Genomic DNA, 25,933 nt, shown 5'->3' on the forward strand with positions numbered 1-25,933 from the left:
AATTTGCTGTTAGTGTTCACACACAAATAAATAATTCGAATAATCGCCAAAAAATTGTAATTTATGTGCAGGAAATATTAGCACAATCCGCAATCCAAGCGAGCTATGTAAATTAACTTTAATTCTATTCGTATATCTAATCTCAAAATTTTTGGAGGTCAGATTTTCTTATTTCTATGTCTTGTACAAGATATGTATAGAGTTTGATTTAATGTTTTGTATTAATTCCTTAATATAAAAAAGCTGTCATTCGAATTTATTAAAAATAGATATGTATGTAATTACTTACCTATCCTTTTTGTTCAGAAAGTGTGCATTGTTTGCCAGACGGCTTCTTATCTGGCTTATGTAGAAATGTCCGCGGTCGTGGACTTTGAATTATACACTATATACGACAATAATATATTCTTAATTTATTTAACGTAGTTACGTAGGTATTATGTAGGATTAAGCTGTAAAATTAACAGTCGATAAAAGCTGTAAAAATGTTGTTGTTATCGTTAGCGCAATAAAATTCTAGTTAGAAACGTGCTCGTAATGGAATTTTATTAGATTCTTTTCGTTTGCTCGAGAATGCGTTGTGCATTTTGCATTGTGGCCCGACAAGAGCAATAAAAGTAAAGAAACAAATCGGTAAAGCTCTGAGGAAGCCATAAAGTTGATTTTTATGCTCGTTTGAGTGATCGTAAATTTCAACCTTGTTCTCAAAGGCTTCCCCCATTCAATGATGAAAGGGTTTTTTCACGGTCTGGATAAACAAATCGGAAGCCGACCCATTTGAGGTTTTACGACGTCCATAACGGCTCATTATAAATCAATAAAACGTCGAATATACTCGCCTATACTGTATCGTATCTATTATTTCTCAGATGTATGCGTGATGTTTACATTCTGCGTGTAATAAATATGAAATAAAAACAAATTTTACGATGTGTCAACTTGAAAATTAAGCACATATCGTAGTGATTATTTTTAGTATGGTGTTAATTCGGCATATTGGATTTGTTTATTTTTTTTCGAGTGTTAATTATATGTTGCGAATAGAGTGGGGTGCCGGTATGTCGTCTCGCGTTGACCTTTTTTGTCGGTAAATAATGCAGTACCTTTTACCCCATCTTTTTTCGACGATGTCTTATTTATACCCCCGTTCTATTTACATTAAAGTCCCCGCTACCGGAGCCAAAATGATAATGGATAATTTAAAGGTAAGTTTGATATCTCAATAACGCTGGAGTAGGTCGGCCACAAATCCGCGCGATTGGCCATCCCGTACCCCCACCGCGCGACCGCTACACAATCGGAGCGAGACGGAAGCAAACCGCCGAGAGGGTCGCGCCACGCGCCAAAAAGAGACAACTAATAATTTATCGCGTCGTCTAACGCTTAGCGCAATGGATTTTATTATCGCATTTGCAGCGAAGCACCGTGTATCCGTCTCGGTCTGGCGCGCGGCGAGACGCGACGCCAGAGCGAGACGCACGCACCGCTTCAAAACAGGTAGTAAAGAAATAAAAGTCACTTTTACGGCTTCTCACTCGATTCTACACTCCGTTATCTCGCCGCTTAGCATGTGACGCTTTGCGCTCGCCCCACCGCCCGCCGTTCGCTATTCAAATGCAGCGTCACAGTATAATGTCCGTAGTGCCTTTTTTTTCCCGGTATGTTTTTAGAGGGTTTCATTATTGAGTCGTTGTGTTCGAACTGAATGTGCAAGGGATAATAATGTCATCTTTGGGCGATTGTTCAAGGACGCTCGGAAACGTCGACGGGACGCCGGTCCATTGTTTTCGAAAGTTGCGTTTTACAAACAAAAGCGTTCGAAATCGAAAGGATACCTTTTTTTTATTCTTTTGGAGATTCAGACGCACGCACGGGTGTGTATTGAAAGCTTGCCGATTGGGATGTGTTTTTTTATTGTTCGGTGGATTTACATAGTTCGGTGTTTGGATTGAGTTTTGATTTGAGGGTTGTGTGTGTGAGTCGGGTGTGTGGGTATGTGGGGTAGATGTGTGCGCAGGGCGCGGTGTCACGTGGCCCGTTATCAGGGTGGGCCGTGGGCCGCGGGCCGCGGGGCGCTCGTCGTCTTCAGTGGCCCGCAGCCGCCGCGGCCGGTGCACGTGCGCTTAGCACGCTCCGATCCCACACTCAGAACTATCTCGAGAACACGTCGCGTAACAACATCAACTTTGCTCGAAAAATTTCTAATTGAAACGAACCGACCCGCTGAAAGAATCGTCTATCCAATGAACTGAAATCAAACTCCGTCTCCCCGCTGTCTAGACTTGAACCACGTGCTTCAACAGAGAGGGCACTTAAAAACTCGTAAAACTCGGCCGCCCGCGCCACTCTATATCGACTTAACGGCCTCGTAAAATAATCGTAAAAATAAAAACATACACATAAAAAAAAAAAATTACGCACGAATGCCGGTTTACGAGCGATAGAAGGGTATTATATTGACGATAAAGTGTTTGCGTTCACGTGGTCCATCGGCGCACGTGGAGTTGGTGATTTTTAACCCATAGGTAGATCGGGCCGGTATGGCCTGAGGAAGTGTCACAAGTCCAACGGCTGCTACGAAGCCCCGGCGAGATGAACTCGTACTTTGAACAGAGCGGCTTCTACGGGTCGCATCACCACCAGGGCGGTGCGGGGGAACAGGCCGCGTATCGCGGATTTCCTCTGGGATTGGGGATGGGAGCTTATGGCGCTCAGCATGCGCTTCAGAGGCCGCAGGAGTCGCCCTACGACGCCTCGGTGGCTGCCGCCTGCAAATTATACGCAGCGGAACCCCAGCCGCCCACCTACAAGCCGGACTGTTCCAAGGAGGGCGGCCAGAACGGATATTCGGATAAGGCTTGGGCGAGTGCTCGTCCTGCTGCTTGCACCCCCGACGCCCGCGCCTATGGTCCTCCTCTGGAGCCCGCTTCACCTGGAGGCGGAGCGGCGAGACCTCCTGCTTCCTTAGCCTCCTGGAACACCCAGTGCTCCCTCGGAGGAAGTGCCCAGCCCGTACCTACGCAGTTGCACCAGCAAACGGCCAACCACACCTTCTACCCCTGGATGGCGATAGCAGGTCAGATATCGCCACTTACCACTCATTGTCAAATTGTCAACCCCCACACACAAATTTCCAAAAGCTCACATACGACTCAAAAGTCCAAACATCCAAAAACATAAATAAAATTCAAATAGAAAAGCACTTGTGAGTAAAACAATCAACGAACATACTAAAAAGTCTCTATGTTGTATACGGAATTAATTTGGTTTTTATTTTTTTAAATTGAAATTTTTTGTTGAAAAAACGTGATTAATTTTATAAATACGACGTAGAGATTTGTTTTAAATTTTGTTTGTATAAAATTATAATGCATCCGAAATTGAAAAATTTAGAATATATTTTACACGCTCAAATTCGTATGAAAATCGGCAAAGTACTACATAAATGTGTATGCGTGAAATTAAATTTAAATTGACCGCTCGTAAATCATACCGCCATATATAATTTGCACAATATTTTTCCGTTTTGAGACTGCGCTCATTTAAAAACTCGTTTAATATATTAGATAGGTAGGCACGTATGTGTATATAAATCTAATCCATTTTGAATTTTGAATCGGTTCGCTCTTTTATTATTATTATTTTATGATAAAAAATATGAAATGCGATAGACTACCGTGTTCGGTGTATATGTCCATGTGTATGTGTGTTGTGCATTCGGTGTAATTTTCCTATTGCCATCGTCTTAGCTATGTATCTAACAACGGTAAAAACTACTCGGGCCCGAATGGGTAAACCGATCGTGCATTTCGAAACGTCTGATCGTGCCTCACCATCGGCATTGTCCATTCGTCAATAACTGTGTGGAATATGTGCAAATTACACCACGAATTATTATGATCATTGCCTTGCTTCGAAAAAAGCGAACGAAAGAATGAAAAAAATTAGATATAATAACAATGCCCATTTCTTCAAATTTCTCAATCGTAATTTTATCTGGGAAACATCGCTGAAATGATTTGTTTAAAACGCAATCTGCACTCTAATCCGTTCGCAGCACGTTGAATTAATTCCATCGTGTAAAATTTGAGAATTCGTAGATTTTTTGTTTTACATTAGATATTTTATCGTTCGAGATAAATCATTGTTAAATTTTTTCGAACGAAATTCACACGACAATTTCGAATACTATATTTTTGTTTTGCTTTTATAATTAGTTCATTAACTCTATCGCTATTTTGCGCTTCTAATGTTTTATCAATTAAATTAAGCAATAATATAATTTAAAACACGATGGATATCAGTATTTTTTTGTATCATATGTAAATATTTTGATTATCATACTTTAAAAAGTAAGTCGTAAGTTTGTATTTTATATCTACATAAATTCATCTAACAAATTATACAATATCGTACACAGCCTAAGTTGAAATTATGGATGTATATAATTTATAGTTAAGCATTTTCTAATGCGATAATTTAAGCATTTTCATTATGCGATATACAATTTACAAGTTTTTAAGTTCATTGTAAATCTAATTACATGCTATAACTTATCTCATTTTAATCGTTAAAGTTTCGCCTTGGATTGTATGTATTAAAGTGCACTTTTTATTTAATTTACTGTTTGGGTAAATATAGCAATTTGTCTTTTATAATTTTGCCAAATTAAAAGATCACTTATACGCGCGAGTTAATTTGCAATCCATAAAATTAAAACATGTCATAACGCGCCCCCAAAGGCGAATTAACCGCAACCGAAAAATTACCACGGTTGAAACTTTTCATAAGTAAAAAAAATGTAGATATACGTGTATATTTTATGTACATAACGAGGAGACATATGAAATAGAGTACGTCGGTTAGAAGTATGATATGGATATAGTGGATAGAGTGAAGAGATTGGACAAAAGAAGTACTGGAATAGTACCAGAGAGGTAAAATAAATGGATAGGTAAATGTGTGGACAAAATTAGAAAAATGTGTGGGGTGGTAAAGGATGAGAGTTGCGCAAAGCAGAGACGAATGAATGGAAGCGTGTTGGAGAAGCTTTCGTCTAGTAATGGATGGTGATGATCAGAGATCGGTGGATTATGAACTAGTTTCCTTTGCTCACAAAAAATGGTTCATTATTGTCAAATACTATTGTTTTATGTACTCGCTACTAAGCAAGAGAGCATAAAAAAGGTACACAATAGTAATTGACAATTTTTTAGGTAAAAGCAACTTGTCGGCCTATCTCTGGTGATGATGATGATGATGATTTATGTGTGTAGGTATAGTGTAGAGTTGGCTCCTCGCCGATGCTACATTGTATATGTAATTTCATCGTCGTAGCAGGTCTACGGGAGCGTTCGCGTGAAATATGTATACATATTGTAGGCGCACACAAACGCCGAATCTTTTACGAGTTTTTACAAGCTACTAAATATATAACAATAACCGTATTTTAATGTTTGAAAGGCGGTGTCAAAACAGTTAATAAATAATAAAAACGCAGTGTTCGGTTTGTGGGACCGCTGAGCGGCGATGAATGGGGGCCGCTAGCGCGCATAAAAGCCGCCCCGTTAACACTAAATAAATCGTAAAATTGTTTGGCGAGCGAGCGCACCACAGACACCGGGAACAGGTAGCCGATAAACCATTGAAACCAGTTAAATAAACATTATTATAAAAGTGTAAGTGGCGCTTCGCCACGCCAGGGAAGGGAGGGAGGAACAATCATTAGGTGTTTATTAGCGCCAGTTGGCTTGCGCCGGAAAAACGACGCCAACTCTCCACTAACAATCGGGACCCGTTTGTTTGTTTGCTCGGTGGAAGATAGAGGTGTTATGAAAGTGTCGACTTGTGTTGTGTCCCCCGTGCTAGGGGACACGCTTTCCCCGAACACTCCCATCCCAATTGTTTTTTACTTTGAGGAAATCTGTTGGATCATTTTATGGATGTGTAAGTCCGGCTTTATGGTTGCGGTGTTTGTGAACTCTGCAAGTCGGCTTTATAATATGAAATGATATTTACAGTGAATAAAATATAAAAATTATGAATAAGTGTCGTATCATTGCGATGTAGTCGGCCCACCTTAGTCCATATATAAAATTAACCCGTCAACGAGCGTGGTCGTTGTTTATTTTTTTTTTGTTCAACAACTGCTTTTGTACATGTATTATATTTGCTTGAGTTACTTTAATACATTTTAGCATTGCCAACATTTTAAATTGTCCAATGCTTTGTACAACGGCATCAATGCCTGTTTTTTATCGTAATTATTTAAATCATTCAATGACGTTCTGAGACTATTTTCCGCCCTTAGGCAAATTTGAAAATGCCGCCTTCTCTATAAATATGATTCAATTGAACAATTATTTCATAGTGTAGATAGACATTTCAAATATTCTGTAACATTTTTAGTTTTGAATGAAATATTTGTTTCAGAATGGGTGTAGGTAATTATCAGACTGCTAAGCGCAGTTGATTTTCGCATAAAAATGGTTCAATATGGTTAATTTCTTAGAAACACAATACCTTTTTGCTTTCTTGCTTAGAACACTAATAGATACGTCTATTGTTATTTGCCAAAGCATCTGCAACTAGCCGCTTTTCAGTAATTATGACGCATTCACCCAGATCGGTTGGTAATTGGCGATTATTAAAATTATTTATTTTAATTGTAGTCATTGGTTCCTGCACAGGATTAATTATACTTATGTAATTTGCCACCCTCAGGCATCGAGTTGCGTATGCTCACTGAATAATAACTGAATAATATATATTTTTTCTAGTTAATGTAATTGTAAATTGGTTTTTGAGTTATTTTTCCTATTATGCTGTACAATAACATTAGGATAATATACTATCACTACTATAAAAAAATTGTAGAATAGAAAATGATCAGTAGATCAGTTGCCATTAAAATAGATATTAGATGTATTGTGAACATAATTTGGTAAAGCATTTAAAAATCAAAATATCAAATTCTAGTTGACGTTGAATTTATACTTAGATATTATTAAAAAGTATAAATACAACCTTTTATTGAACAGGCAAAAGCAAAAAATATTTACTTATTGATAGACACACTCAATGTCCACACATTTTTATTTCTAATTCTATAAATATTCATACACTGTATTTTAGAATATAATCGGTAGTAAAAAAGTCTTAAATATACCTAAAATATTATAATTGTGGGGCAGTTTTTATGTTCCTATATTCTTTTAATAATTTTTGTAGAAGCTTAAGTTTATTATCAGTACATATTTAATTTAAATTTTAGCTAAAGGTGTGTAAGGATAAGTCATATTAATCTACTATTCAATGCATCTTTTGTTCAAATAGATTTAAAATATGAATGATTGAAAAAATATTTCTAGGCATCAATTGATAAAAAATCGAATGAATTTAGCGAGTGTGTGGGTGCTAGAGGGTTAAGATCGCCGTGATCGATACGTTTTTATGGACCACGTGTTTGATTTTATGGCGATCTGGTTTATCCGTCCGACGAGCGGTGAGGCGCGTCATTCGAATAAATTTAAAATGTCGTCGTTACTTTATTAATTAGACGAAGAAGAGAGATAGAAAGAGACAGAGTGAATACCAACAACAAACAAGAGCGACAAAAAATGCGAAATAAATAAATGGGAAATGCTAATTTCCCGTGTCTTACATCGCGAATCTGAAACGCGTTGATAAATACTTCTCCGCTTTTCGGCATCGTGTCTATCCGCTTTTTATTTATTCTAAACGGACACTGTCTTGGACGTTTTTACGATACGGTTAGAATTTTTCACCGATGCACCGATTGATACCCTCGCGTAGTGTTTTACAACTAATTCTGTAGTACCGTGCGTAGCGCTAGGCGGCGCTTAAGGAGTTAAACAAGCGAATAAATTTTGCACGTCGAGTGAGAGTTAAAACGCGTAGCAATTGACTTACTTCGTACGTCATTCACTAGACCACTTACATACATCAGTTCGTATCTGCTTTATTTATTTATCCATTTGTACATATCCGTATGAACATCTCTCGTGGATGATAAATCAGTCTCTCATTTATGAATCGCGCATGCGAATTCGTTTTGTTTGTGCAATTCTCACGCTTCAAATTTAATATCGGAGAAACAGTTGGGTGCGACTGAATACGGGATCTCAGGTATGCAAACCCGCGGTTTGATCGGCCATCCAAATTTGTTAAGAGCCCATTCCATGCTAATTTTGTTAAAAGGAAAAAATGAAACATTTGTTTTCAATATCATTTTAGTTAATAAAATGCTTTCAACGTGATTTTGCACACGCTCTCTTATCCCGGAATTTTTTAAAGCGGGCCCGTTTTATTAAATCTCTCGCATGCAAATTCAAATTCGAAATTAATTAAGAGTCGATCGCGTTCCGGAGAAGTTTCATAAATAAAATCACGCGCCAACTATCTATAATTTATTTAATTATGTACGAGAAGAATTTTGATCATCGCTCGTAATTATCATCGACGCGTTCCGTTCATAACATTGAGATGTTTAAATATTATATAAGTAAGTGTCTTTGAACGATTCCATCAATTCGAATTCCACTTGGAATACGTTTGCATTTACCTGCCGGTTAGATTCTTATACGACTGAGAAATATTTGCCGTGTAAATACTATCAGATTCCGGTTTATTAGAATCGCCTATTGTAATCGCATCTGCCCTTTTTTTGTCGCTCCAAGGGTGGATACCCTCACTCGACCCTTTTCATATTGTGTGATTTTTTTTCGACTAGATTCTTTCGACGATGGTTTATGCTACTTGTCGCTAGATAGCACACTAGCTTGCGGATCAAAAGTTAGATAGTGTTTTTAAAATTGAATTTATTTTTAAATATGGAGATGTTATGTATTATAATGATAATGCAAGAGAACGTGTAACGTTTTTTATGTTATATTTTAATTGACGTTCTTATTTGAATTTTTTGTACACTCTAAATATAATAATTATAGGTTATTTTAACGCGCACCTGAGCTAAAATAAAAAAAAAAATAGGGACAATGTTTTGAAATTGAGAAATCATTTTATAATTCACGAGATTAATTAACAGTTGTGTGTGTATCGGCGTGTGAATAGTTTTATCATTTGACCTACAAATGTCAAACCGATCTATTCATCGTCTAAAATGTCATTTAAACGTCACCGATTTCACTTTCAGCCACACTTTTACCGCTGCTAAATTTTCCACCCCGATGGCAAGATGAAAGTCGAGCTTTTCATTCGGTTTAAAAGTGCACATCACCTTGCGGAAGTGAACCGTTTTGATTTAGTTTCGCCCAGCTGACATTTTGGTTCTATCAAATTAGGCAAACGAGAAAAACCTGATTAATAGGTGTCTAGGATTGATTTATGTGACCTCCCTTTCTCTCTATAGTGACCGGGTTGTACGGCAAAACGCGTATACCTACTGGTTAGATAGCGATATCATATTTTTGTGTTATTATAACAAGCACACGAATCTCTGATTCTGCGATCCGTTGTTTATCGTGTCTGCGTACCTTTCACAGATTCTCAAACTGTGAAGCTTTATTTTTAATACGAAAACTAACACACTTTCAAATTTTTTTATACTTGTCAAGTTTGGTTTGAATCGCAATAAAATGTACCTGCATCCGCCGCGTTATTCCGAACACAATTATACATTGATTTATTTTCGTTTTCTTTCACATATGTACATATAAGTGTATGCAAACGCCACGGTGACTAACAAATTTGTACATGCGCTGAATTCGTATGAGTTTGATTTTTGTAACGGCGACCTTGCTTGGCGGCGAGTTTACCCGCGCATTACAGCCACCCACACTGTTCGTTTTGATGTGTATGTGCTCGCCTATATCACGACTTATTTATCATTTCGACTAATTTTCAAAATTCGTGTACTAGCGTATTGAGATCGGCGGGCGCGCAAGAATTATCCACGGCTCGGTCGTGACAATGCCAAAAAAATAAAAAATAAAATACATTCGGTACGGCGCTCGGTAGGTATGTGTATCAATTTGTGAATATTTTATGTGTGACGTTTTAATTTTTGATTTTTTTTTTCGTACGTGATATATTTTCGGTGCCAGGTGCGCGCGAGCGTTGTATACGTTTGTACGCGGGCACATGTTAAATGAATTCTTGTGTATGCCCTGTGTTGAATCACTACAGTGCTGCACAACGTCAAAATTTACTCCCACAACTCTCAAATTATTTTTTTTCGACCGAATAAAATGTTCTCAAAATAAAGTAGATACTTAAGCGCGCTTACGTATTCGCGTAAATATAATAAACTAATTCCATTGATGAAATCGGGTGCATATTATATATTTTTTTTGTTTTATTTAAATTGCGGTTGCGATGGAATTGAATCTATATTGTATGTATGTAGTGGCTCGTATGAGATATAATTGAATACCAAATAAGAGACAGCCGGATATATCGTAATTATTTTCATTTTTGGACGGGCTACGAGCACACGGAGGCGGCCAACTCAAATTAGGAGGAAATTAGCCACGTTGCTTCAAAAGAACATTCGCTTCTACCGGTAATAAAAAAATTACTCACACACACTAGTCCGCCTGACTATAGTGATATTTTATTTATTGCCTACAAAACTGGAATGTTAACTAATCCGAAATCGATAGGTCAGCATTTTAGATACATAGCTAACTGTGCATCGACGCACTTTGAACGCTTTATTATTTGTTTATATAATTTTTTTCCTCTTGGAGAAAATTTGAATTTTTATAAGCGCTAATGCGTTTATCGAAGCATGACTCGAATTTTGATTGGTTGACGTTATCATTTTTTTCATTGTAGGTATATATATGTATATACTTACATACCTATAGCGTGTCATTGAATGGGACGTGATTGACGATCGGCATCCGTTCGAGAATGGTATCGAATGTTATTGGATTTTATATAAATTTTGAATGGACTCTGTACGAATCTGTGCTGTAAGATCTCTTGTGTGTACAAATGTTTACAAAGGAGAGTTTGTTGATCTTTGTACTTTTCAACCGGTATGTTGTTATTACAATGCAAAGTCAACAAACCGAAATGTGTCTAGGAACTAAGTCCATCCGAAATTCCTAATTTATGTGTGCGTTTATTAATTTACGTACTACAAATTCGCTTGTAATATTTATTAATGCGCGGTCGAGTTTGAGTAGCGCTGAAGCTTAAAAACAGGTTTAATTTGTAGGGTGTTCACAATGTGCGCTTTTTTTGTATTAATTATTAATAACAATGCTTTCAATTTTGGTATTGAAATTTTGCCGTTTATTATTTTACTTTTTTGTGATTGGACGACAGAAGCGAACCTGACGAATGGGAAACGATTACGATTAAATCACATCGATGCTATGCAATTTTTTGGCCTATGGCGTTATTACTAGTAGGTATATTATATTGTGTTGAATAAAAAAAATAATAAGAAAAAACGTAGAAGCACGACTCATTGAATACATTTAAGTTTCGTTGGTCAGAACACTAGTTTCGAGATAAAAATGCCCAGGGCGATATCGTCGAGCAATTTCGGAGTAGGTTTTTTTTGTTTCTTATAAAAATTATAGTTGTATTACACGTTACATGTTAAATTTGAATTAGGCTAGTTCGTGTAGTTCTCAACACGCTGGAAATCTCGTCCCACCACACATTCCCAACATTTTCGCCATTGGGTCGCATACGTGATGATCGAAAACTGATAAAAATTTTACATACCTAAAAAATGTGTGAGAATTTCGTTTCATTCGTGTTTTGCAATATCAAATGCATGCTCAAACCTTTCAAGGATTTTCGTGATATAATATAAAAAAAAATTTGAAACCGTTAAAACGGAAGTTCATTGACTTGCACAATCAATCCGGCTTAAATGTTAGACGTAATCTCAGTTGCGACAGTCAAATTAATATTAAATTTGAATAAAATAATGCGGGGCAATTTAAAAAATTTGCAATTCAAATTTATCATTGCCGCATAAGATGCATTTACCCTTTTTTTTAGACAAATTAGACGATGAGACCACCGTTGTTAAGAAATCTAGTAACACGTCAAGCTTGAAAAACTTTTTCTATTACGAGGGTACGTCCAGTGAAATTTATAGTATTTAAAGTGGGAAGTAACGTTTTTTTTTCTTGTAATGTTGTATACACCTACGATTTCAATAGACGTTATCACACTGTTCAAATCGAACTTAAATCGCGCCCGTTTAAAACAATTGATATCACAAGTGATGAATGCGATCGGCAATTTATGAAATATGCAACTGAAAAAAACAAAACGATCAGTAGGATAATCCGCATCGAAGAAATGCGTTGTTAAAGAGCAAAGGTAAATTACCTATCATCAATAAGGTAGGGTGCCTATATCTTGGTAGTTAAATTATAAGCGTTGAAATACCCGTTTCCCAACAAATTGTGCGGGAAAATTGAAATATAATAAATAGTGTACTTCATCATTATTTTAATAAATTATATTGTCGGTATTATACGTATACTTTTCATGCGAAAATTTGTCCGTAAGACTAATTAGCTATTTGATATGTGGCCGACTTTTAGATTTTCAACGAGATAACCTCTACTTTACGATCTGCAGTTTCCAACACCTTTCGATAACGTGACTGATGTGTTCATCGTTATGTACGGCGTAACCTTAATAAATGCATGTATGCAAATTTATTATTGCAATTTTGATTAATAACTGCACGATCAACCAAATCGAATTAACCTTTTTTCGTTCGTCTACTTTTTTGTTGTTGTTTATAACTTCGGTGAATGAAATTGAGGAAATTTTCAGTCGTAGCAACGTTGGGAAACTTTCGTTCTCGAGTGGGGTGTTCACGGTCATTCCGACAATTAGTCCAACTTATACAATTTTCTTGATATAGATCAAAGTTGAGTTAATTTCAATTTCGATTTTCGAGCTTAATTTACATTTTGAGTCACGACAGCGACGTCTGAATTAACACGCAGAATACGCTAAACAACACAGAGAAAATCCTCAATTGTAGTGAATGTGTCTAGCAATGTGTTACTTATGGCGTACAGTGCACACAATAAATTCCGTTCGCATCCGTTCTCGCCGCGCGAGCGTGGAATGCACTATGACCACGCGGCGACCGGGAAAATTGCATTTTTTATGTTTTATTATTATTTTTTCTACCAACGTCATGTCAACCATTATGTGCCGTTCTTCGTTTTCAGCCGAATTTAACGTTTAATGTAATCGAAACGTCGAAAAAAAGTTCCAAGTCAACCCGTAATTATTTATTCGTACGATGTGCAATTATTTTACCCGCATCATTAGAATACACACGGTGAAACCTCGCATAAGTACACCGTTTCACTTGGTTATTATCGTGAGTGTGTGGGGATACTTAGGAGATTAACTTCGGTTAGCTGTTCGACGTACATACATCGGTATAGATTTCTCGTACTGGACTTAAATAAAATAAAGCACTATTCATGCGTTAAATTACTATATCATCACCACTCGATGGAATTACGCACTTATGCTGTAAGTGTTTGTGGTTTGAGCGAAGAATGAATATACGTGTAATACGAATGTTTATAATTTTATAACATATTTTAGTCAGAGGAGAATCTGTATGGCGCCGATCATTGAAAAGAAGTACACGTTTTGTCCCTTTTTTATTTATATTATATTAATATTATTTGTTGTTTTTTTTTTTAAATTATACCAGAGTGGCTCTCAGCAGGTTATTTCAATACTCCACATACATTTAAAAATACACGAATGAAAAAATCAAATAATGAATAAGAAAAAAAAAACACAAAAAATAATAAAGTATCTACTGAATGTAAATATAATTGATATAAGAAGAACATCAAATAATATGTCGAAAAAGAGACAGGTGATTTAAAGGATTGCAAAAAATCCGTATTAATTCATAGTTAACTATGTATATGTATACATACATATATATGTAAACTAAAATAAATACAGGCTTTGAAGCTCAAATTGAAATAAAATATAGGTGTTGTACATAGTTCAAATTGAATTTATTTTATCATATTGCTTAAATTTGCATGTGAACTAGGGCCAATTGGAAACGTTTTTAATTCGACAATATGGCAGATTAATTAGTATTAAGGTTCAATACAAGAATATAAAATACGAGTCTATTTCAAAGAGATGAATGATATCGAATTTGTTACTGTTATTGTTTTCGTTTCTTGTTTTTTTTTTGTGAGACTGGTGTGACGCTTTGGGGCAACCTGTTATATGGGGCACATTGGTCATTAATTTGTTATTGTTATTATTATTATTTATTCATTTTATGTATTTATTATAATAAAATAAAAAAATTAGTTAAAAGTTTATCCCACACACGTCATAGGTGATGTCATGTGTGATCTCTAGCCCCGTCGATTATAAATACATAATAGTAGATTTGTAGGTATTTGACTATTGTGCTATCCATGTGATAATATGTATTTTTAGTGAATTTTATCTCAATTGAAACTCGGAAGTGAGTGCATTTATGTACATATATAGATAAGAATTTACCTCGTTCGAAACAATTATACACATAAACAAGAAACTAATACTGCGCAATTAAATAGTCATTTATCATTTATCTATTTAAAATGAACTACATAATAGATATGCTATTATATCATTTGTTTGATGTGATCTTTCATAAACGGTAAGTACACACTAATATGCATAACGTGTTTATTTTATAGGACGACGAATCGTAATAATAATCATTATTATAAGCTTAGATAGTAATGTGAAAGTTTCATTTGACATTGCAACACACGCTCGTTAGTTACGGCGAAAAAAATCAAACTGCGCTATAAAAAATATATTTGTATAACAGTGTTGCCACATTTTAAACGATTCGATATTTGAATAATACCCATAATTATGCTGACGAATTGTCAATATATTTATTAGGTACGCTATAATAATAAACGCACGGCAGAACGTACGTGTTTACATTCAATTCAACGAGATACGTACATATATCTATGCGTTATATAATCCAAGATAAGTAATGCGATTTTTTTATAATTTATGTATATTTTTTAATTAAAAGAAAGCTGACCCGATAAAATGATGGATTCCCTACTAAGGTAATACGTCACGGCCGCCTAATGTATCATACGGAGGGGAGGAAGGGGGAGATTCGGCCCGACCCAATTAGGCGTCTCTTTCTTTCGCACGTCATCGGAATCTTTACCTCTCTCTCTGTGGCCATCTCCACACATTCCCCTCGAAAAAACGCAGGTCCCCCCGCTCCTCTCCTACTCTTCCTCCCCCCTCGTATATACTATTCACCAATTTTTAATGGCCGCGATCAGCTGTTATCCTATCGTAGTTCAGCGGGCCACGTGTTGGTCGATTAGTTTTTTTTCGTGTTCTGTTCTATTATTCTTCATCATAAATTGCTTCGTACACGTTCGATAATTTTCGTGTCATAAGCAATTGAGTAAATTTTTTTTTCACACTTATTTTTTTTTAAATATTTTGTAATTATTTATTATTAAAAATACATACCTGGGAGAGGCGGCATGGCAAATGGACCTGAGGGGTTTGTGAATTATAATACAAAAACATGTTAAATAAAATAACATTAAAAACAAGAATCAAAATAAAATGAAACAAGAACTGAAATTAGAGGAAATAAAATCAAAAGAAAGAAAATACAAAAAAAGAAGAATTACGTACAAAAATTTATAAATCATAAAGTTTATTTTTAATAGAAGTTACTAATTCATTTGGCAGACTTATTCCAAATTTTAAATACTCTATTCGAAAAGAAGGATTTTCTAATTTTTGTGTTAATTATAATGTCTTTTTGGAGTCTGTCATTTATTTATTTATAATAATAATAACAATAAAATGACCAGTGTGACCCGACAGGTTGCCCCAAAGCGTCCTACTAGTTTTACAAAACAAAAGAAAGAAAATAACAAAATAAAAACAATAAAAATTCCAATCATTCAACTCATTTAAATCTTTGTATGATCTTTCAGATGAGTTTTGTTAAACGTTAGGTTATTGTAGTGGTTATGTATAGTTTTGTTAAATTCGATTAGATCGCTTCTCACTCTTCTCGTCTCCAATGTGGAGAGATTCATTTTTTTTCAATCTCATATCTATATATTTAAGTTTGAAAAGCATTTTTGAAATTCTTCTTTGAGTCCTTTCAATATATGTATAGTAATATAATATATTTAATGCCACATTGGAAGAAACTTTTAATTAATAAATAATGATGTGAAACAATATCCTTTGGTTTCTAAATAAAGGTTTCAAATAGTAGTTAGGTATATCTATGCAATATAGATATAAGACTAATTAAGGTAAATGACTTTTTTATTTAAGAATTATGTATATATACATACATATATAAAACTTTTTGAGTAAATAATTGAATATATCTTAACTGTAAGGTAGCAAAATATACAATTTTAATATCGTTATTGTATTTAGTTACCTTAATTAAATTGAAAATATTAAAAATTAAAACAAATATTTGAATTTCATCAACTAAGTAAAATTTTAAAATGGATAATATTATAATTTATATTTTTATATGACATTCATATTCAGTATTTTTAAAGTAATTAGTTAAAAATATATATTTTCTTATAATACATACAAATGTATATATGTATGTATAGCGCCTAAAAAAATCTATACTGTTAATAAGTTGAGATGTATTGCAATATGTTTTATTATATAAATTTCAGATCGATTAAAAAATGAATCTAAATAAAATAATAAATCTTTTATTCTGATGAACATAAATGTACATGTGTACGAATAATTTTAATGTATTTTTTCATTGCCATGTAGCTTCTGTGTATATTATGTTTATATTACCATACAAATGTTTCTCGTGATAAACGGAGTAGTGTCAGTGTCAAGGAGGTCGTTTTACTCAATTTTAATTGATTATCAGTCAGAGATTGATTTATTAATTGAGTATAAGAATGTTGAATGTTACATTTAGCAACAAATAAATAATTTTTAACCGTAAAATGTTCTCAATATCGTATAATTATTTTGCAACAATTTATCGAGTTGACTACTTATAAGTAGAAGTCAGTAATTTTTATTAGTACGAGAATGGAAAAAAATGTGAAGAATCGCCTTTATCTGTTAATCAGGGACTTCCACATTTTTCTAACGAAGATATACGACGGGACTTAATAGGTCGTAGTCGTTTTCTTATCATATTAATTCACCAAAAAAAGGATAAAATGTCGACTAAGTATGTTTCGGAGACCTTTGTGTTAGTACAAGAACGTGCCCGTGTTTGCGAAATATCAGGGTCGTACACATTCGCAATTTTCATAGTGTACAATCACTTTTTTCGGCGCCAAATAAACCACGTTTCCCAAAAAATAAATTGAAAATAAAATTAACAAGATTTATTTAAGTTGGCTTTAGAAATTGAAAACAAAACCAACATTAATCTTTACAAGCTACCGGTGTTGTTCACGTGTGAATAATATGCGGAATCTTTGGGAGCCATCGGCTTAATCTCGTGTGTCAGAGACCCTCGTACTTCCACCGGCGAAGCGTGACGATACAAATTAACGTATGCGCATGCGACCTGATAAAATTATTTAGAAGTTGAAAAAAAAAACCAAGAGATCGCTCTATCAAAATCGTAGCTAATAAAAAAACTGGAACGGATTTATAATGTAATAATGTGCAGTTGAGTTGAGCCACTGCCAACTTACCTGGTACGTATGATTGGTCGATACTGAAACCTTTCAAAATCATATAACCGTGCAGGCATATGTAATCATATGAACATTGCTCTGGCTAAAACAAAACCAGCAGTGCTAAATATAATAATTACATTTATTACGCGATACTGGTTTTGAAAGACATGATATATCTACGTAGGTACCTACCTATTTATCTTAAATGAGGTAGGTGCATACGTATGTACATGCTATTATTGTGCAAAGCAAAAAAAATCGTATCATCGGCTATTTATATATATTTTCGTTCAAAAGTTTGAATAGCATCTATCTAACACGATTTACTGTTCGACATTTTGATCGTATTAGCTCGATTCCGATCAGTAGAATTTGTAAGGGCACGCGATTTAATCGTTTAATTCCATGTTTTACATCTAAAATTGCTCCAAGAATCCTTGGATTATATCTGAAGAAAGTTACCCACACAAAAAGTTTGTGAAATATAAAATGAAAAATTAAGTATTTTTTAAAAACGAGATGCCGTTTTTAGAAAATGTATTAATATTTTTTATTGTTCGCATAATAATAGAGTAAATTTATATGGGAATTCTATGAATCTCATTTGCAAAAACGGTTCTATTGATTTAAATGCCACATTCAAAGTAGGTAATCGAACAAAGCAAGTCCGTAATTCAAAGGAGAAAAGCCAATGCCAAAAATATTTTCCTTTCAGTCGCGTCGAGCTTTTAACAATTCGGAAGATTGTACAATTTTTACCTGTGCACTATAAAAAGATCTGAATCGACAAAAAATATGTATTTGAAAAGAAGACGTTTCTTTAATGATAATGTTCTCCCAAATTCATGGACGTTTCAAAGATGATTGGAAAGGAAAGAAAAAATAAAAATAGACGTACATAATGGAGGAACCGTTACGTGGAAACCTTGACCATTTTTTTGGGGGTAACAAACAGTGCGGCATTGTGGTCGTACCACAAAAAAATGATGAACAACCTCCTATTCGAACGTCCAAAAATGATAATAATGTTATAATTATGCTTTGGGGTGGGTTTTTAGGACGAGCCCGCATCATCCCACCCGAAATTACTATTCCCAGTACTCAGTTTCTCCCCTAACGATGTGAGGGCAAGACGCTCATACGCACCACGTCCGCAACACCAGCTACAATTTTCAACTTTGTTATATTGTTTATTTATTATTTCTAAATACTGCGTTCGGATTAAGACGTTTGCGAAATTTTGCGCGCTTTTCGATTATGCGTGACGGATGCATTTCGAGTGTTTGGTACTTTGTCGATAGTGTGTCGCTGCCCTAACCCTACATAAACGCATCGGCAGATGCGTCTTTTGTCGGTCGGCCATGATGAATTTGGTCGATGGACGCGTGCGTGTTCCCAAACTGTGTATACGAATTTTACAATTTATTGATCAACTAATTAATTAAATTAATTCAAAGGTGTTAATTTATGCCACTTTTCATTCCGACATAGATCGAGTGCTTTCAAATACATTCATCTACATATGTATCCAAATTTAGATACTAATATAGCTAAATATTACCTACATACATATATTTAGTTATAAATTATATACCAAGCTATGTCATTAACAGGAATTTTGTTGTATTTTTTTTAATTATTGTTTATTATTTTTAACTATTGATATTATCTCACTTTTTTGTTTATGTTGCCGTATTTCTATCGGTTTTATTATTTGATTTTATTTAAGCTCATAGCCTATGATAGCCTCATAGTCATAGGTTCACCTTCAAATTTGAATTAGAATAGTACTGTTCAATAGTTGGGTATATCTATCTACCTATGAATTATTTTAATGATCTTTTAAAAAAAAATCCCATTAATTTTGATAAATTGAATTGTCTCGGCAAACAAATTTTATTTACGAGTAAATGATTCATTATAAATTGAAATCATTGCCAACTTAGTAACCCAATGATATAACAAAAAAATCTATAGAATATTATTACATAAAAATTTGTGGTATTCTAGTCTGTGATTCATTTAAGTGTACTCAGTTAGCTACAAAAATGTTAAATCGATACTAATTAGGCGTATCACGGGTGTCTTTGAAAACAATAGGGACGTTCGCAATAAACGCTGAGGTAGATTCTGGCATTTATAGTTTGGGCTGTGACTTGCATGCAATATATCAGTAAAATGTATCCATAAATTGGCTTGTTTTGCTAAAAACGGAAGGGTAAAAGAACTTCCCTTGTTGTGTGTAGGTATGCGTACCTATGCGTACGTATATAATATGTGAATGTGTGCGCGAAATATCAAATAAAGTTTCGGTCCTACTCAAACATCCATATATCACCGGAATTTTTAAATAATAGCGATAAAATATAAGCACAGCCTATTGCATACGTTGAATACGGAAACAATGTTATTTATCGCTTGATTTTTTCCTTTGTTTGGGCTATTTTCCCTAAGACCATTCCAGTGTCCGCGAATACAAAGGTTACACAGCGAACAATATTTATTCATTTGCTGAATATATATTTTTTATTTATTCTCATTTCGTTAGTTGCCTCGCCGCAATGTAGTACATACATACATAGGTACGTGTGTGCTTTTTATTTATTTTTAATTATAAGGTCGCTGACCTGTTCTTAAAAGATATTTTACGGAACTTATGTATATGTGTTTAATAATTTTTCTAGGATTCCGCCGATTTGTTACGGTTAAATAAATAATTTTTCAATATTAAAATACATAATGATCATAGGCGAAACTGGTTTTTTGCAATAACTTTTTTTTTCGTTGAGATTTATCGATACTTGTGCGGCAAACGGTCGTGTCGCGTAAAGCGATCGTTTTCTTTGCGTTTTTATAGAGTGGTCTGTCTATACGAGGGCGATCTATGTGGGAAATTAAATTAATTGACTCCCCATCAAAAAGTCGTAAAGCACACACACAAACACCGGCTCGCAAACGAGAAGACAGGTGTGTTTGAATTTTTAGGCGTGTTATGAGAGCCGCCGCAATAAAAAGCCTATAAAAGTCTAGTAAAACACCCAATAACTATCGCTATGTCTGGGCACGTTCTTCTCGTGTGTGTTCTAAACCGAGCGCGCGTTCGCCACACAAAGAATCGCTGTTCGTGCTAAAACGGGCATTTTCACTAACAATCTTTCACTTATTTCCTTTGCAGAGCTACCAACTTATGGGCACAATTTGAAAAACAAGTCTGCGGTTTTAGCGGAGCGCAATCGCCAACCGCTTTACATCACCGTGACGTATCGATACGTCATGAATGCGCGTTAAAAATTCTTCAAAGTAAAACACTTGCGAGCTGAAAACGCCCGAGGGGCTATAAATCTATTTTCACAAGTATCTCATAATAATTTTTCACCTAAGCCAATGTTTATATTTCGACTTATCTGTGCTTCAAATCACAACGAGCGTGAGACCATTATGTATGCGATATTTTAATTCAAGAAAATCATACGTATAATACATATATCGATCGATCTTCTCGGGGAGAGGGCGTATTTAAAATTTTTCACGGAGGGCGGCTCAGTAAATTTTTCAAGGGTTTAAAAGTCAAACTATCAAATAAACAAACAAAATTTTAATTTGAATTTTTTTCCTCAAATTTCTATAACGGTTTCTTCATATTTTATATAAAAATACATTAAACATGAATTTAAAAATAAATGTTACTCAAATAACATTATCATTCACAGCTATTTATCCACTATCCAATGTTGAATTAAGGCCTCTCCAACACGCTTCCACTCGTCTCTGTTTAGCGCATTTTCTTAATTTCGTCTACCGATCTTGTTTGCGGTCTTTCTTTTAAGCTTTTACATTCTCTGGGGTACCATTCCAGCACTTCCTTTGTCCAATTTTGTCCATTCTTCTACTTGACCCGCCTTTTGCCATTTCATTCTCTCTAGGTTTATCCTATAGACTATAGTAAAACATTTTTTGTGCATAAAATAATCCAGGCCGCCGATCTCTGATTTTTTTCTTCAGGCAAAGTGAAATTATTCATTTAAAAACATACATACATTCTGATTGCTGTAGATACATACATTCTGAAGCATATGTATTTCAGTTTTATCTATTCAATGTGATTTTTATTTAAATTGCAGTATTTAAAACCGTCTTTGATAGGTTATACAATAACTATAACTATAAAGGGGTAGCATTTTTGAGTATCTTCTAATCGAAATTAAAACTATAAAATAATCAAATTTTCTTCATGTTATTATAATGAATTCAACGTTAATAAAAATGCACGAAATTCATATTAATTTTTGCACAATTCGAGTTCAATGCAAGTAATGCATCCGGTTGTTTACGTGTTAATTTTAATTGGAACAAGTTCACTGCAAGCCACGTCGGTTACAAAGAACGATGAAAGTGTAATAAAATGAATTGACGTTTTTGCAAGCCATTTCACAGCTCTTTTTATTTTTAACTGTATTTTTTTACAACCTTATATGAAATTACGGTTTTTATACGATTAATGTCAAAATTTATGTATGCGCAAATCGACCGGTTAGTCAAATTTCGTTTATTTCTGATAATGTCGGTCAGAAGATCGACGCCACCTCTCTCACTCAACATTCGTACGTTTATTTATTTATTCCGATGCTATTTTCTGGGTATTTTTATTGAAATTTTACAAATACGTTTCCGACTGTCTCGTATGTAATTTATGGTGTAATTAATTCGTACGTTTTGAATTTTAAATTTTTTCTGAACGCACACGTTCAGCTAGCAGGCGACAATGCTTTGATCCGACCGCATTTGAACGTTCGCAGAATTTTCTCATACATTAGAACTCTACACATGTTTACATATTGTAACATCAGGGCTGTTCAAGTCTCGTTCAAGGGTTTGCTCATTTATTCCAGCACGGGGCATTGCATGTGAACAGTTTTTAAATATCGATTGTTATAGAATATGTATGCTAATGGTTATCTAGGTCGTTATACTCAACCTCGCCGTACTAAATGTTTGCAGAGGGTTCCTCAAAAGCCCTCAGCATTATCACCACATAAAATGCACCTTCTATGCATAATATATGTAGACATCGTTGCACAAGTTTGCATATTAGCCCGTACGTGTTGCACTCCTCGAACTTTAGCACACACATTATTTGAATATTAATACACCGCAAAAACAAAGCAAATCTTAATAAACAAAAAAAAAATCAAATGGTAAACGTTCACGTTTCTTATGGACTAGGTATCGTATTATGATTACAAAACGATGCAGAAATGTTAAAAAACTGTAATCGAACATTGGCCTATGGGTGAGAGAGCGTTTGCTCGTCAAACATCCACCTTGGTGGATTCACGTTTTTCGTCGCTGTTTGTTCTTACTACGGCTATTATTTGTCTTCTTCGGGGTCTGAAGCTGTAATGCTACGGCTGCAATGTATGATTGCGGGAATCCTTTTCCGATATAATTATATCGATAACGAAATTGTACACTCATGCATGGTATAATGTTGACCGCGTGCACACAGGTACACATTGAAATTGTGTACGATTAAATAGGATGTGCTAACTTATCTGCTTATATGTGAATAGCGTTGGTCAAGTGTAACGTATTCAGACCAGAACCAATGCTTCTGATATCGCTTATTCTTTTGTAATGCAATGAAACATAACAAAATGTACAAAACGTTTACGTTACATTTCAACAACCATTTTAAAATCCTTCGATTTTTATCAAGTTTCTCAGTAGGCGATAGATTGTTGAAATGATTAAAAAACCTTTGATGAATTGTTGGGAAAAAAATGTGTACAAAAAGCGCGTTGAAATAATGATGAAAAAGAGCGATGTATATCGATCAAACGAGCGCAGGGGGGAGTTTGTAAGGTCGGATACGAGTTGACAACATCCCCCAACGGGTCCAGCGATAAATCATCAATTGAACGCTGGTTTTCAATTCATCTCTTGCCATTTGTTTATACATATACGAATCTACAGGTACGCTCGGAAATTTCGCTACAAAACAAAAAATGTACAAAAGCCAGCAGTGCCGTTGTAAAGTGTGGCTCGTACAGTGTTGACATTGCATATATAGTGGTCATTAAAGCGTATTTATATAGTTTGATCTTGCACCGGGCAGACTGAAGGAGAGAGGTGCAAAAATTAATTAACCCTACGAGTGTTAGCAGCGCGATAGTGCAACACTGCAATGTTTTTGTTTTATAGCTTCGAGACGTATCTAATGCTTAATATATATTTTTAATAAGCGAACAGTGACCCAAAAACTCGGAACTGTCCTATTGTGTACGACCCTCGCCCTCCCTGGGTCAGGAGGAACCCCGCACTCCACTCGGCCGCACAAATTCAAATATCATCTCGTTCGCGTTATTTACGACCGGACGCCATTAACGTCATACACCTACCCGAATTTATACTATATAAATTAATATTTTTTATCTTTCCAACTGCTATCCCACCTCTCTCCCTTCCCATCTCCATTTTTGCGTAGTGCGGGACCTTCGCGACCAGGATCAGGAGTGAGGGGGCGAAAAAAGAAGGATATTCTCCACTCTGTCCTACCGTCCTTCCGCTCGGTTTAATTACCAAGATTCTCTCTTGTGTAATTATTCAAATGCGTCGACTTTGGCCCACATAAATCCACGTCCGAATTTTCGGTAAAATATAAAATATATTTTTTATCGTAATTAAGCCCTAGCAATTTAGGCGTCATGGTCAGATTTTTTTCCGTAAAAGGGCGTTCTAATTTTGTCGCCGCATTTCTTTATGAAATATTGTATGCATATTAAGTACCTATCCAACAGTTTTTTTACACTCAAATTTTTGACATTTTTATTTTAAAATTGTTATGGGAACTTTCTTAAATTATTATTAATTAACTGTAATTTTTTTTTTAAATAATATGGCTAATAATAAGGTTTGTATTTTATTGTTGGCTTTAAATTTATTTAATATGTATAGTGTGAAAATATCGAAATGGCAATGGGTGGATCGAAAGTTGATAAAAGAAGTGATGGAATGGTATCCGAGATAATGTAAAAGAGTGAAAGAAAGGCCAAAAGTAAGATGGGTGAATTAAATTAGAAAAAAATGTGATGATGGTTAGATGGATGAGAGTTGCGCAAAATAGATACGAATTGAAGCGTGTTGGAGAGGCACCCATCCAGCAGTGGATGGTGAATGGCTGTAAATGGTGATGATATCTAAGTAAACATTTAATTAAAAATCATATTGTATGTAATCGATGTATACTTGTCATTAGGAAATGAGAAAAGCAACCGCAAATACACCATTTTTTTATTTTCAATCTACAGCAAATTTATTTCTATATTACGATTACGATTCTCTTTAAATTTGAATAATATCTTGACCTTTCTAAAACTTCAGCCAAATAATCTAATATACAAGATTTCTGTTATGATTTTTTAAAAATAAATGTTTTAAGCTTGAGATAAATAAAGCTGTTCGAATTGAAACATTAAATTCAATTACAAATAGATACAATAAATCGTTGTAATGTTTGACAAAATAAGAAGCATTAACAATGATGATAAATTATTCAAAAATAGAAAGAATAATAACGCTGTCACGATCAAAAGTATCAGATGTCGTCAAAACTACTCATAAAGTCTAATGAATTTTGTAGTGTTTTCTAATATAAGTATTAAAATGCTGAATAGCTCATTAATTCGTCGTAACTCTTGCGTTTTACTGTTGTTTTATTGCTCGTTTCGACTTTTATTCAGTGTTCGAGCGAAAAGTCGTAAACGCTACAACATCCAATTATGCATTCATAGTCGAGCGCTCGAAAAACTGACCGCTCCAGCAGCATAGCGAAATAAAATAATTTGCTCGTAACGACCGTTGAAATAAAATTTCTATAATTGATTTGCCACACCGGGCGAGACACCGATACCGCTATAACTGAATTGGCATATGAAATACGTATCCATTCGTACATATCGAGATGAAGAAGAAATTCGAATTGGCCGCATTGAGAAATGTGGGATTGGCGAGCTCGTTGCCCGGCCTCCACTCGGAACAAAGTTGTCAGTTATTAACACATTAGTGTCATAACAGTTATTCGAGTCGATAAATTAGCAAATGAACGAAAAAAAAGCAGCAGCCAAGCTAGACAGTCAGAGCTACTCCGGGTGAAATTATGTCATGTCGAGATCACTGCCTTGAGATAAGCTCACTGCACAGACCGAAAATTTATTCAAGTTTTC

At 34.8% G+C, this 25,933-nt stretch overlaps 1 protein-coding gene across 1 annotated transcript in view; it reads left to right on the plus strand.

Moving 5' to 3' along the window:
- Nucleotides 1-2,592: 2,592 nt before the first annotated feature.
- The window catches only part of Ubx (Ultrabithorax), a 166,016-nt gene continuing 142,675 nt past the window's right edge, over nt 2,593-25,933 (plus strand). The window contains exon 1 of the mRNA XM_077441009.1: nt 2,593-3,076. Within this exon, the coding sequence (XP_077297135.1) occupies nt 2,593-3,076 (484 nt within the window). The remainder of the gene's footprint in view (nt 3,077-25,933) is intronic.

Source organism: Arctopsyche grandis, chromosome 11 (assembly GCF_051622035.1).
Source record: "Arctopsyche grandis isolate Sample6627 chromosome 11, ASM5162203v2, whole genome shotgun sequence".
NCBI classification, from domain to species: domain Eukaryota; kingdom Metazoa; phylum Arthropoda; class Insecta; order Trichoptera; family Hydropsychidae; genus Arctopsyche; species Arctopsyche grandis.